The 18,296-nt window shown below is 37.1% G+C and overlaps 1 protein-coding gene across 2 annotated transcripts in view; it reads left to right on the top strand.

Moving 5' to 3' along the window:
- CBFB (core-binding factor subunit beta) overlaps positions 1 to 18,296 on the top strand; it is a 57,272-nt gene that overhangs the window by 520 nt on the left and 38,456 nt on the right. For both annotated transcript variants that reach the window (XM_023244834.2, NM_001305028.1), the window contains exons 2-3: positions 49 to 135; positions 4,688 to 4,804. In XM_023244834.2, the coding sequence (XP_023100602.1) occupies positions 49 to 135; positions 4,688 to 4,804 (204 nt within the window). The remainder of the gene's footprint in view (positions 1 to 48; positions 136 to 4,687; positions 4,805 to 18,296) is intronic.

Consider the following 18,296-nt stretch of genomic DNA (forward strand, 5'->3'; position numbering starts at 1 on the left):
GGCGGTCGCGGATTTGGCTCCTGATTTCGGGTCGTCTCTGCCTTGCAGATTAAGTACACGGGCTTCAGGGACCGGCCCCACGAGGAGCGCCAGGCGCGCTTCCAGAACGCCTGCCGCGACGGCCGCTCGGAAATCGTAAGTCGGCGGGGCAAGGGAACTGGGGGCTCAGGGCGCGGGGACCGAGGCGCGTGCGGGTCACTTGTTGCGCGGGAGCCGCCGCGGCCCAGGCCGGTTCCGGACGGCGCCGCGGACGCCGCGGCTCCCGGAACTGAGCGGGCGCCGTCTCACTTCCTACTCGGGATTCAAAATGAGAAACCAGACACTGGCGGGCCGCGTCCTCGCGGGGAGACGCTTCCCTGTGGCCCTCTGCGGGTCGGTTATGTTTCCCAGGCACGACTCGACAGTTTGCCGCGTGTGGAACTCACACCGGAGCCCAACGGTACAAGAAAAGCTCATTGTACAGGCTGTGACACTGATAAAGGGGTTGGCGTGTTTGTACGGAAGAAAACACCCATTCGGAAAAAGAATTCGGCTTCATTCAAAGATCTGATTCCTGGACGATAGTTTGTTTCTAAGACGCGGGATTTGTTGGTAAATCTGTAGGTGAAGCTGTTTCACTCCCATTATAGCTTAGAATAAATCTTTATGCCAGTTATCTATTGTCTTAGAGGGGGAAAAGCCCTAAAGAATGAGCCATCTTCCTAGAATGTTAAGCCTCGAGAGAATCAGAAAGAAACCATTGTCTTTCTTCAAACCTGAAACACATACCCTGTTTAGTGCTGGAGTTCCCAAAGAATTGCATGGATTTGCGAAACCCACAGTTGATTTGAGGCCATGTTTTAGGTGGTAGATTTAGTGCTTCGTGTCCACCAAACCTTCAAGTGTCTCATCTTTTGGGTTGTCCTATTGGAGGTGCTAATGAGGAGGCAGTGAAGAAGCTAAAGAGTAAGTAGGAAGAAGCTAAAAAAAAGAGATCGATAATTAATTAAAAAAGTAAAAAAGTTGAAATACTGTGTAATGGAATCCAGTTATCTACTCTGAACTGGACCCATTTGCATTTGCAGAGACTTGAAGCTAGGGTGCAGTTTGAATTTGGGTTAACAATAGGAAGACATGTTGAAACATTAACTTCTCCCCTCTCCTTTAGACGATATACTTTATTGAGATAACAATTCACATGCCATGAAATTCACCCTTTTCATCACCTAAATCAACTTTGTTTTTAAAGAATATTTAAAATGAATATTTTGCTATTTAAAATGAAGGCTTTTTCGAATTCTGTTACAGGTAATGTGAAAGGTACTGGCTAAATTTATTAGGAGCTCTAGAATATTTGGTCATTAGTGAATGTTATGAAAGAAAATCTCTAGCTTTTAGCCCACTTCCAAGTTTCTTGAGTAGTTATAATAATTATGTGATTAAAATGCCTAAGACATATTTTCGGTTTGGGCACTGAGTAGTAGAAGAATCATTCATTAGTTGGTCCGGTGATTGTATCATCCTTTGTCTGGGTTTCCTTTTGCAAAAGGTGGATGGTATACCTAACCAGTGGATTTCCTGGAGTTAATTGATGTAAGTGTGAAAGATAAGGCACAAAGTACTGTCATGATTTTTTAGAGCTGAGGGGTTTTTTTTTGGTAACCTAGTGAAGCATAGCTCTTAGAGTGTTTTCTGTCATATCAGAGACTTTGCTGTATTTAATTATGAATTGGGAGTATAATTTAACCCACAGTATATCTGAATTGCTGTATTATAGTATTATAAATAGTTGCTTGTATTTACCATATATTTCTTCCAGGGATAAATCGGACAAACATTCTAGGCTTTCTTCTCTTCCAAATATCTGATCTGCAAATTTTAATAAGTTCTTAATATCTGACAAGTATTAAAAGTTAAAGGGTAGGTTGAATTCTGTATAAGATGTACACTTAAGGTAGCATGCATGTCTTAATTCATTGAATAATGTAACTATTTGTATTTGGGAAGGAATTTCACATTCCCCCTCTGTTTAGTCCCCCCCCCCTTAATTCAGTATTCTCCACATTTAAGTAATGAGGTCCCTCATTAGCTCCTAGCTCCTAGAGGGTAGAGACCACATTAATTCTGTGGTGTATGCATTAATATACTCCCCCCTAAACAGGTACTTGGCATAATGCCTTTTGTATCATAGGTACTTGATTAATTGAATTTAGAGGTTACCTAATAGAATGTCTAAAATTTATTTTTTTCACTTAGGAACAGGCTGTGGCTTTTATTTATTTGGCTGTGGAAAGTAGGTGTGGAAAAGGCATTATTTTGCCTGTGTTTTGACAGCAGCTATGTATAGTATATAGGCATAGTTTCCAAAACTATTACCAACCTTCCCTCTCCTCTTATTCTTTTAATTTTGAACATCTCCTTAGTGTGTCACTGAAGTTAATGAATTTATTTTGTATTTAGATAGATGTGATTATAACTATAAAACTTATTAGACTCCATATCATAGCATGAATAAAAATGATTATGGGTGAGGGGTAGAATCTGTTGGGTAAAGTCTGATTTATTCCTGGTAAGTTCTTATTGTGGTAAGAGTGTTGGAGAAGTCTTCAACGCCAATGATTAATAAAAGAGAAGAATACTTAGGACAGGTATGGTGACTACTCTGACAGCAGTAAAAATTATATTTTTAATCCTGATGATGGCAGGATAAAGGTATGTTGGATCAACACAAGGGGTGTTATTTTATAATTTGTGAAATCTGTAAAATAATTGCTGGGACAACCTGGAAATCTTATATATAGTCAGTGATAACATTGTAGCATTTTTATGTTTTTGAACCAATTTTCCCAGTTACGTGTGCATAGATATTCCATTAAAAAAGAGTTCTGTGGTCAAATAAATTCGTGAAATGCTATTCTAGAATGATCTGTTTTTTACTACTTCTCTCTGAAAGAGGGATCTTGATGAGATAATGGGCATGAAGTGATGAAGCAGGAAATCTCTTCTGAGGTTGCTCTTCAGACAGGAGGTGAGGTAATAAGATCTGTAGACTGTCTTTACTTAGCACTGAGCTGATTTGGGGTACACTGCGGGTGGAAGGATTTGTTTACCAGGTGAATACTAAAGAAACACGCCTAGGGATTTGGACACAAGGCATTCATTTATGGGCTGCATCGCTTATCTGCCTGCCACTACTCCGCTCAGAATTTATTATCTGAGGCTGAAAAAGTTAGCTCTCTTATCCGGTTCCAAATGATTTCTCTTACGTTATTTAGTAAATACTTAAATAGCATTTACTTGGTACTATTGTAAGTATTTTACAAATATTAATTACTGGAGAAACTGAGGTACAGCTAAGTCACTTACTTCAGCCTAGGCAGTTTGCGTTCTAGAGTCTGCTTTTCTTTTGAACCCTAGGTTCATTTCACTCCATTTGATTGTTTTTTTAAACTTAGTTTTATTAATGGGGGAAGATTTTTATTTTAAGGTTAATGTTGTAATATTGTTGTTTGTTCAGCCCCTATTCACATAAAATATTTGCCACAAGAAAGAGTATCCAGATGATTAGGGAAATACTATCAAAAATATCTGTAGAGATTTAGTAATTATGTTGACAGTTGTACCTGAAATACCAATAATAGAAATAGGGAATAAATTTTTACCTCTAAAGAATCTAAGCTATAAATTCTCAGGGGTACTAGCAGGTAGCTGACTCAGCCAGTGGCTTTAAACAAATTACCCCAGATGTGAACCCCTTGCTTTTTCAGAGGAAGACTCCTTGATGGGAAACACAAAGTATGTTGTAGAACTTTAATTAGTAAAATAAAACAAAAACGTTCTCTCGTTTCAACAAAGAAAGAAGAGTTTACATTTAGATGATTAAAAATGTTTGGTTTTTTTTTCAAAATGTTTTTTACTTATTTCTTTCTCTCTGAATTTCCCTTGGGAAGAGGGACGCCGTTATTTCCATTTTTTACTTGGAGGAAATATAAATCGCTTAGGGGCTACACAGAATACTTTATTGAAATGGTTTTAGATTGTTCCATATGTTGAACCATGCATCCAAATCTTGTTATAAATATTAGATGAATACTCGTTTGTATAGTCAGATCCAGTTCTCCTAAAATTAAATTTTAGAAAATGCATATTTTTTTAAATCACCTAAGGTTGTAGCCAGATGAGAAGTTCCATCACATCATATGCTAATGTATTGTTTATCCGAAGAGACAGTCGCGAGCATTTTTAACCTGAGCTTTAAAGCATAGTGTTTCATTGAGCAAGGGAAATCAAGAGAAATTAAAATGTCTCCATTTATACAACTTTAAATTGTGGTATGCTTTAAAATTCAAAATGTTTAGATCTTCAGTGTTTTTCACATTTAAAAATAGAAGTTTTTAAATTCAAGGAGATGGCTTCTGGTTAGACATTAGCAATGCAAGATCCTAACGTCAGCAAAAAATGACCTGAAAGAAAGTATTGATTCCATGTCTGATTTTATATTTAAGCAGCCAATGGCAAATGTCCTCAAAATGGAATCAGATGTTTGTAACTTAATACTTAAGAAAAATGATGAGTGTGTGTTTTTTACTTTTAAGTATTCTCGGTGCTGCCTGGCTTAAGACAGAAACTGATGTAAAAATAAATGACTGCCTGCATAATTTATGTAATGTCCTGCTCCTGATCCTGTTTGTATTGATTTTTCTAAAAGGCTTTTGTGGCCACAGGAACCAATCTATCTCTCCAGTTTTTTCCGGCCAGCTGGCAGGGAGAACAACGACAGACACCTAGCCGGGAGTATGTGGACTTAGAAAGAGAAGCAGGCAAGGTAGGAAACATTTCTTTACAATTTGAAATACTGTGGATTGTTGTATTAGAGATTATCGGAAGATTTACAGTTTAATGAAGAGATCACAGGTGTGATTATATAGGCATATGGTTAAATTTGTTTTCATGTTATAAGAATGTAGTACAATTTTAAAAATTGCTGTCAAATTTTTTATGTGATTTTATAACTAATTTCATGTACATGATATTCATCATAGAAACTTCTAGCCCTTAAAGATGAGTAGTGTGCTTTCTTACATGTAACATATAAAACTTAATTCCTTTAAAAGTGTTAACAGGAATTTTTTGTTTTACTAACCTAGGTGACTACCATGCTATAAAAAAATAAAAAGAAGAGAAAAATGGGAAAAGGCATAAAATGTAATAATATTTAGAAATACCTCATGGGTAACTTTCTACTTCTGTTACTACTTCAAATTTAATTTTGATAAGAACAGTGAAAACTTTAACCTGGAAATAATGTTTTTATTTTGAGGAAAAGCTGGGAAAATAAATCAATGCCTTAAATTTTTTATGGTGGAAGTTTAGTTTGAAGCTGTAAAATGTGTAAGCTGAGAGCTCTATTAAATTCTGGTTTAAATGTATGACATTTTGGTGAAATTTTATTGAATAATATCTCGGATTGGTTCATCTTTTTATGTAGAAGTTGACTCTTATTGAAATAAAATATTTAAAGAGAAATCTTTTTTGGCTTCATTTTATACTCAGTATTTCTTGGATTTCCTTTACAGTGTGTTTCCATACCTGTTTTTATCAACTTGCTCAATTTTTTAAGTGTCGTCATGAATAGCATAACCTGTCACTTTATTTGCAAAACATAATACATATTGTAATTCAAAGATCTTTGTATTAGTTTGTATTAGGAAAAAGATTTCTGGTTTTGTGTATGTATAATGAAGAATTTTTTGTTTTAATCTTATGAAATAAGGTTTGATTTTTTTGTGGGTGATGAACCAACTAGTCTTTGGAAAAGGAGAGGGAAAATAGATTACAGAATTTTTAGAATGAGTAATAAGTAATTTGCTTTCCTATGTATTAGCTTGCTTGCTTGCAAGATTACAAGCATATGATCCAAGTTTTACTATCTTGTAATTCTTATATATAAGGAAGAAGTTGGGAAGTCATCGTAGGATTATTGCTTTTTTGGTCTGTTTTTGTGTGTGTAAGTGTAACTCAATGAAGAAGTTATTTTTTTCTTGTTCAAAACACTTTTTTTAATGCTAATTTATTTTGAGAAAGAGACAAAACACAAGCAGGGGAGGGGCAGAGAGAGAGAGGGGGAGAGAGAGAATCCCAAGCAGGCTCCACACTCAGTTTGGAGCCCAATGTCGGGCTCAATCTCAGGACTGTGCGATCATGACCTGAGCTGAAATCAAGAGTTAGGCACTTAACTGACTGGGCCACTCAGGTACCCCCAAAACACTTTTTTAATGTTTGTTTAACGTGGTAGATCAGAGACTACAGATGGAAACCAAAAAAAAGCTTTTTCTTCACCTTTGATGCTAAACTTCAGAATGGACATCTCAGAGTTACCCAAGTCTTCCTGTATTTAATAACTAATAAATGGGTGTTAACTCTACTAGAAAGTATGTTTGCTTAAATTAATTTAATGGTAACTGTTTACCAGATTGAAGTCCACATTATTCTTGGACTTAAGCCATTGATAAGTTTTCAGTTACATGACCAATAATAACAAAAATGTTGTATGGCTATTGTAGCATTTGGGGGATGTGTTTTCAGATATACTTGGAAAATTGATAGAACTGATGCAAGTTATCAGGAAGCTTATATTTTATTAACATTTGTTTTAGAAGTTTTTTTCTGTTAAAGGGCACATATCAAATATTTTCAATTTTGCAAGCATATGGACTTATTGCAGCTGCTCAAGTCAGTTCTTATAGTGGAAAAGGAGCCATAGACAATATGTAAACAAATGAGTGTGGCTGTATCCCAAGAGTAGTAACAGTGGCAAATTCAGTATCTTTCCCACAGATTTAAATCTATAAATGTTTATACGTAGATCATGTACTTTTTAAATACACTTTTCAACACCTGTAGTGTACCAGTAGAATCCAGAAGGAAAAAACATGTTAAGGCACAAAAAAACAAAACTAAGAAACTACTACTATATTGCTCCATTCCAGTGGGATAAAGTATACCAGTGAATTTAGAGAAAAGATACTGACCCATGTTTTCTCAACCATGGAGCTCAAACTATGGGGTCTCTTATTTTTCTTATTCCTTTTTTATGGTCTCCTGATAACCATTAGCTTTTAAATCTGTCCCCATAGGATTAGGACTAGGACTAGAAGCAAAGAAAAATGGAAGTAATTTCCCCCCATGTTAATTATTTGCCTCTGCTTTTTATATTGGATCGCAGATCAGTGTCTTCTACAAATTCTCAGCCTAGTCACCTCCTCAAGCAGCTTAGTTCTCTTCCCATTCACACCCAACTTTGAGAAAACTATGGTCAAGGCTTTGGAGTTAGGCATACTTGAGGAGTTAAGTCCTGGCTTCATTTAGAAATGTGTATCTTTGCACAATTTATTTAACCTTTATGGTCCTCAATTATAACATGAGGTTAATGCGTACTTCCCAAGGTTGCCCTAGTGATTAAATGAAATGTTGTATATAAAGTACTTAGCCCGGTACCTGACAGAGGAGTTCATTCATTCAGAACGTACTTGTTTTACATCTGTTGTGTATACTAGGCACTGTCCTAGGCGCTTGAGATGCATCAGTGAACAAAATAAAGATCCTGCCCTGGGGGTTGTTTTATGGAAGGAGTGGAGAATAGACAGTATACGTAATAAGTAAGTTATATAATATGTCACAAAGTGGTTAGTGCTCTGGAAAAAAAGGAAAAGTCGAATAGAATAAGGATGATCAATGAGAATGTTAAATGGAATGAACTAGATAAAGAAAGTCATATATTTGAGCAGAGACCTGAAGGAGGTTAGGGAATGATGAGCCATGCAGGTATCAGGGGAAGGATATTCAAGACAGAGGAGACACCCACTGTAAGGGTCGTAGAGTGGGAGCATGTGTTTGATAAACAGCAGACAACCCAGTGTGCCCGGAGTAGACTGTGCAAGGAGGAGGGTAATAGGAGATGAGGTCAGGGAGATAACAAGGAGTCAGTTTATGTGACCTTGAAACAACATGGACTTTTATTCTGAATGAAGTGGGGGAGCGGTTTCAGATTTTTGAGCAGATGAACAATGGGATCTGCCTTAGGTTTTGAAAGGATCTAAGTTAATAGACTGTAGAGGGGCAGGAGTGAGACAGGGAGACCATTTTGGCTGTTGCAGTGATCTTGGCGAGAGGCTAGAGTAGCAGCAGTGGAGGTGGTGAGAAGTGATCATAGCCTGAATGTATGTGTGATGTGAGAGTCAAGAAGGACTCCAGCGTTTTTGGCAAGAGCAACTGGGAGAATGGGATTGCTGCCATCTGAGATAGGAAAGGCTGTGGGTGGAGCAATTTTGAGGAGCAGTTTAGGACATGTGTGTTTGTGGTGGTCACTTGTTAATGCACTTATTTTCTTACCGCCCACCCTTTACTTACTAAGTTATGGCACAGCTTTTTCATAAGTGACCCTTCATTTGCTTATCCCAAGGATTCAGTGATCTGTTAAAAACAATCAATCAGCTTTAGTGATGTATACTTTCCATACAATAGAATGCACCCCTTTTAATTGTATATATAGATTTGAGTTTTGACAAATGTATACATCCATGCCAACACTATCCACATTCGAGATAGAGTTTCAGTCACTGGCTCAGGCCGGGGGCTGTGCAGTCTCTGAAGATGACTGGAGCTGAGGCATCCACTTTCAAGCTCACTCACGTGACTGTTAGTAGGTGGCTTCACTTCCTGGTCATGTGTGCCTCTCCATAGAGAGAAAAAGAATGAAGTCACCCTGCTTTTTATGACCTGTTCTCCAGTTGTATCTTATTCTGTTCATTAGAAGGGAGTCACTAAGTCTAGCCCACACTCAGCAGGGAAGGAGGAGTATTTATTCATGTACATGGGTGTGAATACCAGGAGACTGGGATCATTGGGGCTATCTTAGAGGCTCGCTACCCCAATAATTCACTTTAGTGAATTCTGAAAATATTAGAATGTTAATAGGAAACGGAAGCTATGTATTTTCTTTGATTTGAAACACGGCTTTCTTGGAAGAGATTTAAAATAATATAGTATAATATAGTATACACTATATATACTATACTGATACGCTATAATGAAAAGAGCTGATTTAAGTCAAAAGATAACCGTAACTTTTTTACCTGTTAATGGGAACCAAAATGTCTGTCTTATTCATATACCTTATGTCAGGATTAAATGAGGTACCAGAATATGTGAAAATGCTTTTAAAATTGTAAAGCACTATGTAAAATGAGGCTATCTGATGATTTTGTAGGGTGAAATTATGGATAATTTAATTATGGAGTTTCAGTGCTATCCTGTGCCTTAGGTCAGCTTCACTTGTAGCTGTACAGTTTTGGAACACCACATTTTTCCCAAGTGGTCCATCCTGGTGTATTATAAACCCAGATAGCAAAAATGTTTGTAATTCTTCCTTAATCTAAACTGCTTTTCTCTAATTTCAGTTTAAGAAGACAAAGGAAAGCAACCAATCAGAATTTAAGTTATTCTTAGTTAAATTTTTGTATGCCAAGCAAATTCCAATTCCTCTGATCTTTCCTCTTAAGACCCATTTTCAATTACTCTTTATTTCAAACAAATGCAAATGATTATGGTTCACCGTAAGTTATTAGTCTTGAATGGTCAGATTAATGGTTTTTCATGCATTCTGTATTTTGTAAAGCCTCATTGGGGTTTCAAGTTAATTATTGTATATGCTTACTACATGATCCTAGTTTTTGAGTAGGAAGATAAAGGGTATGAAAAATATTTTATAAACTGAAAAAAAATGAACTTTACAGCACTACTGTTTGTTTTCTATGGAAATTGAATATACTATCTAGTGTTACTACACTCACCCAATACAGTTGTTGTATTTCTATTTATAACTTCTGATTTTATTTGATAGTCAAATAACATTACTAGCAGACATTGAGAAGTAGTTATGAAGTATATGTCATTAGAGCAGATGCTTTAAGAAATTTTGGTTCTATTTTTTCTCCTCTGAACTTTTGTACTTAAAACAAAAATCTTTTATCTTTCATTTTCATGAGCATAAGTAAAGCAAAATTTAACAGCATTTGATTTAATGAATGAGGACAGATTCTTCTTTTAAATGCTTTTTCCAAAGTTCTGTGATTCTGCTGCTTCTGGAGTATTTTGCTTACTTGCCTGCAGGATCTTTGTCCCAAAATAAATATTGTGTCTGTTTATATACCATCCACAATTTGGCAGGGTTTAGAGGACTCCTTGATGTTAGCTTTGAGAAATCCCTATTCAAGCTCAACAAGTTCCTTCTCCTCCTCAGGCAGCCCAGTCACTCCAAATAAAAGATAGCTGTGGTAAAGCTTTGGAATGTGATTTTCCCCAAGAGAAATTGACACAACTTTTTCAACTAGTTTGTCAAATCCAGATTTTAAGTATGTATTTCTATTCAATTAAAACATGAAGTATATTTTCTAGCATTTAGTTATCAGGAATTTAGTGCATCGGAATAAGTAATCTGTTTTAAAGCTGACTTCCAGGGTGCCTGAGTGGCTCAATTGGTTAAGCATCTGACTTCTTCAGCTCAGGTCATGATCGCGCAGCTTGTGAGTTTGAGCCCCGCATCCAGCTCTGTGCTGACAGCTAAGAGCCTGGAGCCTGCTTCGGATTCTGTGTCTCCCCCTCTCTCTGCCCGTCCCATGCTCATGCTCTGTCTCTCTCTCTCAATAATAAATAAATGTTAAAAAATTCTTTTCTAAAAAGCTGACTTCCATGTAATTATTTTTATTATTTTATTTTTTCATCATAAGTATACCCTTTAATCCCCATCATCTATTTCACCCATTCCCCTCACCCTCTCCCCTCTGATAACCATCAGTTTGTTTTCTATAGTTAAGAGTTTGTTTCTTGGTTTGTCTGGTTTTTTAAAGTATATTTTAAGCATACTATAATATTTTAATAACTGAATTATAAAATTTAGAATTGACAGCCTTATGCTTATATTTTTAAAGACAAGTTTTCATTTTAATAATTTTTAAATCTAGGAGAGTTGACTGATTTCATGCATAAACAAGATGGTTTAAAAATTAGGATGTCTGGGGCACCTGGGTGGCTCAGTCAGTTAAGTGTCCAAGTCTTCATTTCAGTTCAGGTCATGATCTCACAGTTTGTGGGATCGAGCCTCCCATCGAGTTCTGCACTGACAGTGTAGAGCCTGCTTGGGATTCTCTCTCTCTCTGACCCTTCCCCTCTCATGCTCTTTTTCTTTCTCTTTTTCTCTCAAAGTAAATAAATAAATTTCAAAAAAAAAAAAATTAAATTTAGGATGTCCTAGTACCTTCCAGTTAGAGTTACATTAATTTGCATATATGGTAAATGTTCCTCCAGAGTATTTGAAGATTGTATATTCTCTTTCTCTTCTCTTGAATTGTATCATTTGCATGGATTTACCTTTAGTGTAAGGGTAAAATTTTAGTTGTGGCCTTATCTGAATTATATATTCCAAGTTAAAGAAGACAGTAGGTCTGAGGGGACCTCTGTAGGCTGCTACATCCTAATTTTTCTGCTCATTTTCTTTCATAATTTTTTTTTTCAAATATTTCTATTTATGAGACAAAATTCACCTACCTTAGATGTACAATTCAGTAAAGAAATGTATACGGTCAGTGGTGTAACCACCACCACAATCAAGATGTAGAACATTTCCATAACCTCAAAAAGTTTCCTCATGTCCTTTTGCAGTCAGTCCTCTCACCCCCTGGACCAGGCAATCACTGATCTGCTTTCTGTTACTATAGTTTTGTCTTTTCTAGAATTTCATATAAACATAGTCACACAGTATATAGACTTTTGTGTCTAGCTGTCACTTAGCAACATGCTTTTGAAATTCATCCATGTTGTGTGTATAGTAGTCCATTTTTTTTTATTACTGAGTAGTATTCCATTGTGTGGATATGCTACATTTTGTTTATCCAGTAATATTCATCTGTGTGTGTGTGTGTGTGTGTGTGTGTACACACACCACATCTTTTTTATCCATTCATCATCGATACATACACCACATCTTTATCCATTCATCAATTGATTGACATTTGAGCTCTTTCCATACTTTGGCTATCACCAGTAGTGCTACTATAAACATTGGGGTGCATGTGCCCCTTCAAATCCGCATTTTTGTATCCTTTGGATAAATACCTAGTAGTGAAATTGCTGGGTCATAGGGTAGTTCTATTTTTAATATTTTGAGGAACCGCCATACTATTTTCCAAAGTGGCTGCACCAGTTGGCATTCCTACCAGCACTGCACAAGGGTTCCTCTTTCTCCGTGTCCTCGCCAACATCTGTTGTTGCCTCAGTTGTTAATTTTAGTCATTCTGACAGGTGTGAGGTAGTATCTCATTGTGCTTTTGATTTATATTTCATTGATGATGAGTGATGTTGAGCATCTTTTCATATGTCAGTTGGCCATTTGCATGTCTTTAGAAAAGTGTCTATTCATGTTTTTTGCCCATTTCTCCACTGGATTGTTTTTTGGGTATTGAATTTGATAAGTTCTTTATAGATTTTGGATACTAACCTTTTATCTGGTATGTCATTTGCAAATATCTTCTCCTATTTCTTCAGTTGCCTTTTAGTTTTGCTGATTGTTTTCTTTGCTGTGCAAAAGCTTTTTATCTTGATGAGGTTCCAATAGTTCATTTTTGCTTTTGTTTCCCTTGCCTGCCACATTTTTTTAAATGTGTGAGAACACTCATGAGTTGGGGTAGGAGCAGAGAGAGAGGAGTGAGAGAATCCTAAGCAGGCGGGGCTTGATCCCACAAACCCGTGAGATCATGACCTGAACTGAAATCAAGAGTTGGACTCTCAACTGACTCAGCTACCCAGGCACCCCTACACCACATCTTCTTTATCTGTTTATCAATTGATGGACATTTCGGCCATTTCCATAATTTGGCTATTGTAGGTAATGCTGCTATAAACATCAGAGTTCATGTACTCCTTTGAATTAATATTTTTGTGTTATTTGGGTAAATACCTAGTAGTGAAATTGCTGGATCTTAGGGTAGTTCTATTTTTAACTTTTTGAAAAACCTCAGTACTATTTTCCAGAGTGACTACATGAGTTTGCATTCCCACCAACAGTGCAAGAGGGTTCACCTTTCTCCACATCCTCACCAGTACTTGTTGTTTCTTGTGTTTATTTTATTTTATTTTATTTTTTAATGTTTATTCAGTTTTTTGAGAGAGAGTGTGTGCACGTGCGTGCAAGCAGGGGAGAGACAGAGAAAGAGGGAGGGAGACACCGAATCCAAAGCTGGCTCCAGGCTTTGAGCTGTCAGCCCAAAGCCTGATGCCAGGCTGGAACTCACAGACCTTGAGATAATGACCTGAGCTGAGGTTGGATCCAGGTGCCCCATTGTGTAGTTGGTTTTAGCAGAGGGGAGGTGGATGGGGGGGATTGGTTAAATTGGTGATGGGGATTAAGGAGGGCATTTGTTGTGATGAGAACCGGGTATTTTATGGAAGTGTTGATTCATATTGTACAACTGAAACTAATAACACACTGTATGCTAACAAACTGAAATTAAAATTAAAACTTAAAAAAAAAAAAAGAATTATGGGGCACCTGGATGGCTCAGTCAGTTAAGGGTCTGATTCTTGATTTTGGCTCAGGTCATGATCTCACAGTTCATGAGATCGAGCTCTGCGCTGATGATGCAGAGCCTGCTTGGGATTCTCTCTCTCTCTCTCTATCCCTTCAGTTCTCTCTCTCTCTCTCTGTCTCTCTCTCTCTCTCTCAAAATAAATAAATAAACTTAAAGTATGCCAGGAGCTGTTTTAATTGATACATAAATAACATACACTGATACTTGCATAATTTCCATTTTACTGGTAAGAAAACATTTGTAAATTTTAATACTTTTAGCTTGAGCAAGCTCAGAGACTTTTTATTTCTTTGATAACACTTCTCAGATACTTAGTTTTCTACAGAGGATTAGAAGCCATAGCCTGGCTAACAAGTTCTTCATGTTATAGACTGTGCTATGGTAAGGAGTTTAATTAATGTTACTTTCTTTTATGAAAGTATACAATATGAACAGTTGGAAATTATCCATCATAAACTTTTCACTTTGAAAATTGATATGTACTTAGGAACCAAGAATTTAAAATAACACTTAAAATGTGCCTTCTGGTAGTATAACTGTGCTTTTAGGACTCATACTGTCCTATACTGTGTGTCCTGAGAAGGAGAGGGCCAAGTCTGGGAATGTTTGCCAGGTTGTTTTTGTGGATGAAAACCTTTCTTCCACAAATACAACCAATACTGAGCCCTTTTGTGTTTTAAAATTTCAGATGTTAGGGGCGCCTGGGTGGCGCAGTCGCTTAAGTGTCCGACTTCAGCCAGGTCATGATCTCGCGGTCCGTGAGTTCGAGCCCCGCGTCAGGCTCTGGGCTGATGGCTCGGAGCCTGGAGCCTGTTTCCGATTCTGTGTCTCCCTCTCTCTCTGCCCCTCCCCCATTCATGCTCTGTCTCTCTCTGTCCCAAAAATAAATAAAAAACGTTGAAAAAAAAAATTAAAAAAAAATTTCAGATGTTAAATAAACAAATAAACAAACAAACAAATAAATAAATAAATAAATAAATAAAATTTCAGATGTAAAGTCAGGTTGATCTTCAGATTAAAACAAAAGGATAGCTCAGAACGTGTGACTTCAACATTTCCATTAGGAAAATTTAGGTGTTTTTCAAGCAAACAAAATATTCTACACATATTAAACCATAATTTTTAATAAATGTCTGGCCTCACTTACAAAATATTGCTTTAGGGGCGCCTGGGTGGTGCAGTCGCTTAAGCGTTCGACTTCAGCCAGGTCACGATCTCGCGGTCCGTGAGTTCGAGCCCCGCGTCGGGTTCTGGGCTGATGGCTCGGAGCCTGGAGCCTGTTTCCGATTCTATGTCTCCCTCTCTCTCTGCCCCTCTCCCGTTCATGCTCTGTCTCTCTCTGTCCCAAAAATAAATAAACGTTGAAAAAAAAACAAAAAAACCCCAAAATATTGCTTTAAAAATAATGGCCCTTTGAGGTGCCTGGGTGGCTCAGTCAGTTGAGCGTCCAACTTTGGCTCCAGTCATGATCTCGCGGTTCGTGAGTTCGAGCCCCACATCGGTCTCTGTGCTGACAGCTCAGAGCCTGGAGCCTGCTTCGGATTCCGTGTCTCCCTCGCTCTCTGCCCCTCCCCTGCTTATACTCTGTTTTCTCTCTCACTCTCTCTCTCTCAAAAATAAATAAACATTAAAATTTTTTTTAAAAAAATTAATGGCCTTTGGGAGAACCCTCCGCATTTTTTGAGGGTATTGCTTATTCATGGCAGCCTTTCAGTCCTTGCTGTTCCTTTGCTATCCAGAACATTTCTGGGCCATTTTTAAAAATTGAAGTAAAACGCACATAACAAAATTCGCCATCTTACCCATTTTAAAGTATACGATTCATTGGTTTTTAATATATTTGTCACATGCATCCTTCCCCACCATCTAATTCTGGAATATTTTCAGAACTTGAGACCATTTTAAATACCTTTTGAAAATCTGTAGACCAGTTTTATGGTGATCATTGCCAGGCCCTGTGGTAGACGATTTACATTATCATAGATTCTCTGAAACCTGCACTATATAGTGAAGTCTTCTGTTGGATTTTGGAACACATTTGGTGATAGCTAGATTTTACAGCCAAGGAGCCTGGGGCCCAGAGAGGTCAGAAATATCTTCAGAAATCATGTAATCTACTTCCTAGGGACAGCCAGGATCCAGACTCAAGTTTTGTTTTGTTTTGTTTTCCCCAGAATCTGTTTGTTTGCAACACACCACACTGTTGCTAATAAATAATCATTAGGTAGGTTGCCAGGAATTCCACATACCACCTCATATTATTTTAGCCTACTAAGTTACTCTTTCCATTACACTGGATAATCACTGGTATTTTAATGTGGTCTTTTTACATCTCATTTTGATGTCTTCAAAACAACCTTATCCTTCATCTTTTTCTTTTTAACCTTTTAACTTTACTTGACTTGTTTTTCTAACTTGTAGGGCAAGTGATGTTCAATATGACAATTGAGCTGCTAGATAACTGCACATAATTCTTCCATGTTAATAGTATGTTAATAATGTTAGTAAAAGTAGTTCTGATGTTTTAAAAAGTAATTGTCACAGAGTTGACCGGGGAATGGGCTACAGTAAACAGCATCTGCCTCTTTTATTACTTTTTTTTCCTAAGAAGCAAATAATTCTGTCATTTAATTTTAGAAGGTTTTCACTTGAAATTGTACCTCTTTAGTACAGTTCAAGACTGTCTTAAACATGCATTGTTTACTTTGAGTCATAGAATGAAGATAGCAGAACTAGTAAGATATTTTGGGGTGGGGGGAAGTATTCATATATATTCTGTAGTCATATAAAGAGTTCATGATATGAACTGTTGTAAATGCTGTGGAGTTAAGCATTAAATTGACTGTCCAGCCTCTTATTTATTCTTTAGGAAAATTGTCTGTTTTCACACTTCCTGAAATACTTTGAAAACATTAATAATGCAGTTCATTAATGCCACTGTGGTTTAAGTGAATATATAGAGTTAGGAGTTCTGAGTGCCAACTTCTGCCTCCTAACTAACTTTGCAACCTTCTGCAGATGAATTATTTAATATCTCTCACTTTTATGTATGTATGTGTGTAATCTCTGCACTCAGTGTGGGGCTCAAACTCATAACCCCAAGGTCAAGAGTCACATGCTCTACTGAGCTAGCCAGACACACCAATATCTCTCACTTTTAATTTCTTTGTTTTAAAATTTTACCTGTTGGATGGTTATAAAGGTCAGATAGGACTTGGAAAAGTTTTGAAAGCTGTAGAGAATTTATATGAACTTAAGGTGGTAATACTAGTTAAACTTGAGTGAAAAAGTGTTAGGAAAAGCGAATTAAGAAATGAAGGAAGGTATATAGAGCTGTTTGGGACTGGGGTGAGGATTTCTTTAAGTAAAGTGAGTTCAAAGTAGAGGCATAGAGGCGTACCTGGGTGGCTCTGTCAATTGACCAACTCTTTTTTTTCCAAAAATTTTTTAATGTTTTTATTTTATTTTTGAGAGAGACAGAGAGAGACAGAGAGAGACAGAGTGTGAGCAGGGGAAGGGCAGGGAGAGAGGGAGACACAGAATCTGAAGCAGGCTCCAGGCTCCAAGCTGACAGCACAGAGCCTGACTCGGGGCTAGAACTCACGAACCGTGAGATCTTGATCTGAGCTGATGTCGTTGCTTAACCACCTGAGCCACCCAGGCGCCCCTGACCATCCAACTCTTGATTTCAGCTGAGGTCATGATCCCAGGGTCGTGGGAGTTGCCCCCATGCTGAGCCTGGAGCCTGCTTGGGATTCTCTCTCTTCTTCTGTGCCTCTCCCCTGTCACTCGTGTGCACATGCACATGTGCTTTTTCTCTCTCAAAATGAAGGAAAAGAAAAAAACAAAGTAGAGGCTTGGAGTTGCAGAGTCTAGAAATAGCATTCGTGGTCTTAGCAGTGTTCAAGTTTTTGGTGGTTTGTGATGCTTAGGCTAATGTTACTTTTTTATGCAGTAAGAAAGCAGGTATTTTAAATATATACCTCCATGAATAAAAAAATTATGTAAGAATATAATCATATTATAAATATTTAAGTTTTAGATTAGACTAGACATGTTTTCTCCTTAATCTCAGAGTATGAGTATTATTGGGATGTAAGAATCTTTTCAGATTGCTCACCAAAAGGAATGGCTTTTCCAGACGTTGGACCATCAGTGTTTCTAGGTGGAACATTCTTCTGAAAAATGACGTTTAGAGGAAATTTTCAACACTTGACATTAACTTTGTGTGGCATGGTACAATAAAACCAGTGTAATGTTTCAACATGCTTTTTCTGCTGTAGAGTTTACTGCAGTGTGATTTTTAAGTACCGTAAAATACCTTATAAGAGGTTCCAAATTAGGTGGGCTAGTTCTACATATAATTCTATATAGTTTTTTAAATATGTTCATTAATGCATTTTTCCCTTAAATGCCAGTCATCTTTGCATTTGTTAAGTTTATCTTACAAATAAAAGAGTGGATAAAAATGTATGTACAGTTTTAGAAATAACAAAACGAGTGTCCATGTACTTGTTACTGATGATAACAGTATATCTATACTAGAACTGTGATGTCTAGCATGGTAGCCACTGGCCACATGTGACTGTTGAGCACTTGAAATGTGATTGGTCTGATTGACATTTGCTGTTTGTGAAAGAGTACACACTGGATTTTGAAAACTTGGTACAAAAA

Source organism: Felis catus, chromosome E2, assembly GCF_018350175.1.
Source record: "Felis catus isolate Fca126 chromosome E2, F.catus_Fca126_mat1.0, whole genome shotgun sequence".
Classification (NCBI taxonomy): Eukaryota; Metazoa; Chordata; class Mammalia; order Carnivora; family Felidae; genus Felis; species Felis catus.